Source organism: Drosophila suzukii (genome assembly GCF_043229965.1).
Source record: "Drosophila suzukii chromosome Y unlocalized genomic scaffold, CBGP_Dsuzu_IsoJpt1.0 scf_Y1, whole genome shotgun sequence".
Taxonomy (NCBI): Eukaryota; Metazoa; Arthropoda; class Insecta; order Diptera; family Drosophilidae; genus Drosophila; species Drosophila suzukii.
In genome coordinates this window covers 3236223-3243019 of record NW_027255895.1, presented here as the reverse complement: position 1 = coordinate 3243019, position 6797 = coordinate 3236223, and the positions used below count along the sequence as shown (strand labels likewise).

The 6797-nt window shown below is 42.0% G+C and overlaps 1 protein-coding gene across 1 annotated transcript; it reads left to right on the top strand.

Annotated features, from left to right (window-relative positions):
• The first annotated feature begins 4714 nt into the window (after positions 1 to 4714).
• On the top strand, positions 4715 to 6270 carry LOC139353882 (uncharacterized). Its single transcript, XM_070998104.1, has 5 exons — positions 4715 to 4770; positions 4886 to 5007; positions 5292 to 5363; positions 5511 to 5969; positions 6032 to 6270. Exons 1-5 carry the CDS (start codon positions 4715 to 4717, stop codon positions 6268 to 6270), a joined length of 948 nt encoding a protein of 315 aa, XP_070854205.1.
• Positions 6271 to 6797: the final 527 nt, after the last annotated feature.

The following is a 6797-nucleotide window of genomic DNA, read 5'->3' as shown; positions in this document are numbered from 1 at the left end:
ATGTCACCTCCTTACTATTGCTGGACTACAGCAAAGCGTTCGACACAGTAAATCATGATATCCTGTGCTCAAAACTCAAAAATTTGTATTACTTCTCCAATACTGCCGTCAAACTTTTGTGTTCGTATCTTAAAAATCGTCGTCAATATGTTGTATCGTCAAATATTTGTTCTTCGTTTGCCTATCTGAAGCGTGGTGTACCCCAGGGTTCGGTTCTTGGACCACTATTATTCACACTTTATATAAATGATCTTCCTTCTGTGCTGTCGAAATGTAATGTCCATTTATATGCTGATGATGTTCAGATGTATGTTAGTCGTCCCTTAAACAGAATTAGTGAGTGTTTAGATATTTGTAGAATGGAGCTTTGAAGAGTAAATGAATGGGCAAAAAACAACGGTCTAGCCATCAATCCATTGAAATCAAAGTGCTTAATCATTTTTAAGGCGAAATTATGCAATATTGAACTGTTCCCCTTGATGATTAACAAAACACCAATTGAGTACGTGGAAACCGCCAATAATTTGGGTATCACATTTAATAGAACCTTGAACTGGAATGACCACGTAAACAAAGCTGTAGGCAAAACGTACGGACTAATAAGATCCTTGTCACTAGTTAAATGTTCCTTACCTGTTAGTGTGCGTCTTCTAATTGCCAAGTCTCTTTTATGGTCTAGAGATCTATGCAAATTGTGATGTAGCAAGTCAACATAAGCTGAAAATAGCATACAACAATATTGCGCGTTTTATATTTAATTTGCATAGATCTGACCATGTAACTCAATTTTCTTACAAGATGTTTGATATAAGCTTGGCAGATTATATGAAAAGTAGAACAATAATCTTTTTACACAAAGTTATATACACCAGGGAGCCATCGTACTTATTTGAAAAATTACAATTCTCCAGATCTACAAGAACAAAGAATATTATCTGCATCCGACACAGGTTTCTGCTTTCAAATAGACGATTTTTTATAAATGCGATTAGAACGTGGAACGAGCTTCCCAACTACATAAAAGAAACTAGGAGCGCAACACTATTTAAGACAAAACTTCTCTCACATCTAAAAAATAGCAGTTCTAGTCTACTATGAGGTATATTATCCTATTTTAACATTGCGACTTATCCCCAAAACCTTTTCCTTAGTTTTTTAATTTCGATTTAACTTCATTTCTATTTATCTAAATGTTCAACAATAAATGTAACAATGTATGTCATTAGATTTAAGAACCAATTTTGTCCAAATTTAAATATGTTTACCAGTTGTGACTAGCGCTGTAATTTATAAGTTTTAAAACTTGTAGCGTTAGGAAGCCTAAAACAATAAATAATAATAAATAATACTAATAATATTTTACAAAGATTATTGGAGACGGAAGAAGACCAAATTGGAAGGTTAGAAAAGGTCGCATCCAGAACTGCGCTAAAAAGATCTGTTGAGACTGCAAAAGATTTAAACAAAAGGCACAAGAATCTTCAGAAATAAGATTAAAGGAGACAGAAGAAGAGCGACTTAATAGACTTTATAAAAAACATAAAGAATTATATTTAACAGATCTCGTGAAACAGAAGTTCAAAAAAATAGGCTTGAAAAAGAAGCAAGCAGACACAGAATAAATAAAAATAATAAAACAAAAGAGCAACACATTTTGTGTCTTGATAATCAAGTGGTTTGAAAACGTGTTAGCCAACGGAAAAACACAATTAATGCGAAAAAATCAAAAACTTATTCAGCAAAGCAGACAACGCAGTTCAAAATGTTGCAATTACAACTGAAATGACAAAGATCGTAGTGAGGACTCAGATTTCTTAAGTCTTAGAAATTTGTTTAAATTCATTCATGATTTAGCAAAACATTTAGTTAATACTGACGGAAATAATCATCCAACATTTTTCATTACAGATCTATTATTATAAATTCGTAAAAATGTCTGCATCCTTTAGGAAAAGTACGTTTTAATAAAAAATAGTGGTCATTCAATATCAGACCCTGAGTTTTCATAATTATTGGGCCCGTCATTACATACACGGCACTCTGAATCGTACTTCTCAAATGCATCGTATAGTTCCCTAAGAAGGGAAACCGTTTTAGCTTTAAGTTTAGGAGGTAAAATGGAAAATCTTTTTGAAAACCAGCAGCACACTAAAGAAAAATTGCAATGTAACCCCAATATGTGTAATACAAAGAAAATAAATATCTATGATCAATATTTTTCACTTATAACATCATTTGTTAATTTAAATTTAGAAGAGATTATCTCTTTTTTCGAAAATATTGATGTTTACTCAATCGAATTCGTTGTAGAGGATTCCCCTCCGGAATACAATTTCCATGAATTAAATGTATTAACAAGGAAGAACGCTATAGTCGAGTACCTCGACTATCAGATACCCGTTACTCAGCTAAATAGAGATATGCAAGTAGCAAAGCGAGATTAAAATGCGCCACCTACCGGCGGTATACAGATTTAAGCGTTATGGGCGTTAGAGTGGGCGTGGCAAATTTTTTTTTGGACCAATCGATAGGTTTTTTCGAGACCAATACATTTCAGCTAAAATTTGACAAACATGCGCTGCGTATAAGGCTACGGAATCTAAATCTGAAATCCCAAATCTCTATTTTTGATAGTTTCCGAGATATCCACGTTCATATTTACGATTTTTTGAAGTTTGTGGGCGGTTTATGGGCGTTAGGGTAGGCGTGGCAATTTTTTTTTGGGTCAATCGATAGGTATTGATTAGAACATTACATTTCAGATAAAATTTTTATTCTAGCATCAAAACTGTAGAAGCCACAGTTTTGGGCGGTTTGTGGGCGTTAGAGTGGGCGTGGCACTCTACTGAAACAAACTTGAGCTGCGTAAGAAGCTCAGGAATCTGCACGCCAAATCTCAATAGCCTAGCTCCCATAGTTTCCGAGATCTCAGCGTTCATCCGGACAGACAGACGGACAGACGGACAGAAGGACAGACGGACAGACGGACATGGCTAGATCGACTCGGCTAGTGATCCTGATCAAGAATATATATACTTTATGGGGTCGGAAACGCTTCCTTCTGCCTGTTACATACTTTCCGACGAATCTAGTATACCCTTTTACTCTACGAGTAACGGGGTAAAAATAAGGAAGAACGCTATAGTCGAGTACCTCGACTATCAGGTACCCGTTACTCAGCTAAAGGAACCAAAGGGAAAGGGAGATAGTTAAGCAGCAAAGCGAGATTGGAATGCGCCACCTACTGGCGGTAGACAGATTTAAGCGTTATGGACCTAAGAGTGGGCGTGGCAAAATTTTTTTGGGTCAATCGATAGGTATTAACGATAACAATACATTTCAGTTAAAATTTTTTTCTAGCTTCAAAACTTTAGGAGCCACAGTTTTGGGCGGTTTGTGGGCGTTAGAGTGGGCGTGGCACTCCGCTGAAACAAACTTGCGCTGCGCAGGAACCTCAGGAATCCACACGCCTATTCCCAGTATTGCAGCTTGTATAGTTTCCGAGATCTTAGCGTTCATACGGACAGACGGACATGGCTAGATCGACTCGGCTAGTGATCCTGATCAAGAATATATATACTTTATGGGGTCGGAAACTCTTCCTTCTGCCTGTTTCATAATATTCGACGAATCTAGTATACCCTTTTACTCTACGAGTAACGGGTATTAAAAGGGAGGACACAAGACTTTCTGTTATGAATGGGAAAATAATTTTCTTCTGTCTTTTTATTTTTAAGACGTCTTGCACCTCATTTTCCTTAAATACGGCAGACTTTAAAAATAATTTATTTAATAAAGTCTGACTCGCAAAAGGCTAATGATGATTTAACAGTTGGAATACTTTCTGAAAATATAAACACAATTAAAACAATGGCAGAAAATATTAATTTAAAAACCAAAATTTGTGATGTTAATGAATCAAACAAAAACACCTTTTAAAATTAGGGGCGAACGCGCCTTTAACAAAAATTTCTGATATTAACAATTGTGACGAAAAATGATATTACATTCGATAAATAATTGCTATAGTTTCTTCTTATACGAGCCGGTTGGCCCTAAACCATCAGTTGAAGAATTATGAAGATTATGCTGGGAGGAAACTATCCTCCTTTTCTTGCTAGCCTAGAGACTCAGTATAGATCAAATCATACCTTACCTTTAACACAGTGTCCCTCCTAGCACACATGGAAGTCGTCTGCGTTACAGGAGACGCTAACACATGCGCGAGGAACATAGCCGACAGAGTGAAGGAGGCGTGCGATGCGCGAGGAGAGACTGCCTAGCGGCCCGGCGCAGGTGTCAGAGAAGCAGAGGACGCGGAAACCAGGAGCTAAGGGAAACAACCTAGGGAGCCAAGAGAAAGGTCCTGAAGAACGCGATCAGAGCTAGCAAGGCCAGATGCTTCCAGGAGCTGTGCGAAGCGGCTGATGCAGAACCATTCGGGTCAGCATACAGGATGGTCATGGGTAAGCTCAACAGACAGCCGACCCCTACCGGCCACTTACGGCTTGGCCAAATAGTGTCCACCCTGTTCCCCACCCAGCCGCCCATTACTTGGCAAGCTACCGGGGAAGGCGATACTGTCCTCACCAGCGAAGCCGAAGTCCTGGCTGCGCTAAGGAAAACCAAAATCGAAAAAGCCCCTGGCCCCGACTGCATTCCCAATGCTGCACTGCACACATTGGTGGCAAACTAAACGGGTATATTCACGGAGATGTACAACATGTGTCTCACCCAGCGAACCTTCCCCATAGGTTGGAAGCGTCAAAGGTTGGTGCTTATCCCAAAACCGGGCAAGCTGGACGATGACGCATCGTCATACAGACCCCTATGTATGCTGAATACGGGGCAGATACTCGAGCGCATAATCTGCACCCACTTCCAGAAAGAACTCGACCAACTTAAAGCGCTATCGGACCACCAGTTTGGCTTCCGGAGAAAATGAAGCACCATTGACGCGATCCAAACGGTCACCCAACTGGCTGCTAACGCAATCGAAGGAGAAAGGTGGCTAGGTGGCTCAAAAGAGTACTGCCTCGTCTGCACCCTGGACGTCGAGAATGCCTTCAACTCTGCCAACTGGAACCTTGTCCTGCAGGCACTTCATCGCATGGGAATCTCGAATTACCTGATCGACCTCGGACTACTTCAAGGATAGAGTGCTCACATATTCCTCTGATGTCGGAGAGCACAAGTACCTGCTGACAGGAGGAGTACCTTAAGGCTCAGTCCTGGTCCCGATAGTGTGGAACGTCATGTACGATGGATCCTAAGGCTGGTACTACCCGCAGGATGCACTGTGGTGGGATTTGCGGACGACATAGCGCTGGTAACGGTAGCGAAAACCCTCAAAGAGATCACGGGTAGGTGCAGCCTCTCGATAGACACCCTCATGTGCTGGCTCGCAGACAATGGGTTAGCAGTCGCCGAGCACAAAACTTAGGCAGTGCTCATAAGCAGCAGGAAGACTGTGGAGAAGGCCACAATACGAGTCGGATCAACTCCAATAGAAACAAGCGCCTCAGTCAAGTATCTTGGAGTACTGATCGACCACAGACTATCGGTCAAGACGCACCTTTCGTATGCAGCAGCCAAAGCATCCAGATCGACTGCAGCCATTTCAAGGATGATGGCAGTGGTGACATCTACCATACTGTACGCCGCGCCCATATGGGCCGAAGCTATGCAGACCACATCATACAGCCGCCAGTGCAAAGCTGTTTACAGACGCTGCGCACTGCGCATCACAAGCAGCTTCTGCACGGTAGGAAGCCGCGCTAGTGGTAGCCGGTACTATACCGATAGACCTGCTGGCGGCAGAACGAAGAACTGGGAGCACAGGAAGCAGGACCAAGCGCAGCAACACGATCGAGGCATGGCAAAGGAGGTGGAACAATGCGACCACAGGGCGGTGGACGCACAGGCTAATTCCCAGTCTAACCCCCTAGCTGCAGAGCCGACACGGACAGGTAGACTTCTACCTCACGCAGATGATCTCCGGGCACGGATGCTTCAAGGAACACCTACATAGGTTTAATCACGAGCCAAACCACTACTGTGACCACTGGAAGCATCGAAGACGCGGAGCACGCGCTATACGATAGGTACCGATTCAAAGCTGAAACGACAACCGTTTGTAACCTGACAGCGGACAACATGATCAGCTGCATGCTGGAAAACCAAAGCAAGTGGGACGCGATAGCCAACATGGCCGCTGGCATCCTGAAGGAGCAAAGCCGTCGAGAACAGAGTCGACGAATCGAGTCATAAGGACGAGCGGCAACCTGACCGCCATCCGACCCGCGAAATCTAGCTTTGCGGCAGTCCCGCTGGATCGGAACATTTCTACCTCCTCTCTTCTTCTACCACTTTTATTCACGTATATACTTAAACTTTATTTAATAAAAAAAAACCACTCTTGTGGAATATCGCAATAAATGGACTACTGCGTATTCTGGAAGGAGGATGTTGTAAGGTTGTGGCATACGCAGACGACGTCGCCATCATCTTTAATGGAAAATATCCACAAACACTTTGCGATCTTGTGACCGCTAAACTTAAAATACTATCGGAATGGACGATAGCGAACGGACTCGGGGTAAATCCCTGGAAAACGGAACTTGTTCTATTTACAAATAGATACAAAATTCCAACACTCAACCCACCCATTCTAAACAATTGTAATCTCTCTTTTAGCGATCACGCCAGGTACTTGGGGTTAGTACTAGATAAGCGCCAAAAATGGGGCTTAAACAACCAAGAGAGAACCAAGAAAGCGACCATTGATTTTTACTCCT

Coding starts and splice junctions, on each gene's coding strand:
- LOC139353882 (XM_070998104.1), top strand. CDS start 4,715: ATGTACAACATGTGTCTCACCCAGCGAACCTTCCCCATAGGTTGGAAG. Junction 5,008..5,291: donor AACGCAATCGAAGGAGAAAG/GTGGCTAGGTGG, acceptor TACTACCCGCAG/GATGCACTGTGGTGGGATTT. Junction 5,970..6,031: donor TGCAGAGCCGACACGGACAG/GTAGACTTCTAC, acceptor ACACCTACATAG/GTTTAATCACGAGCCAAACC.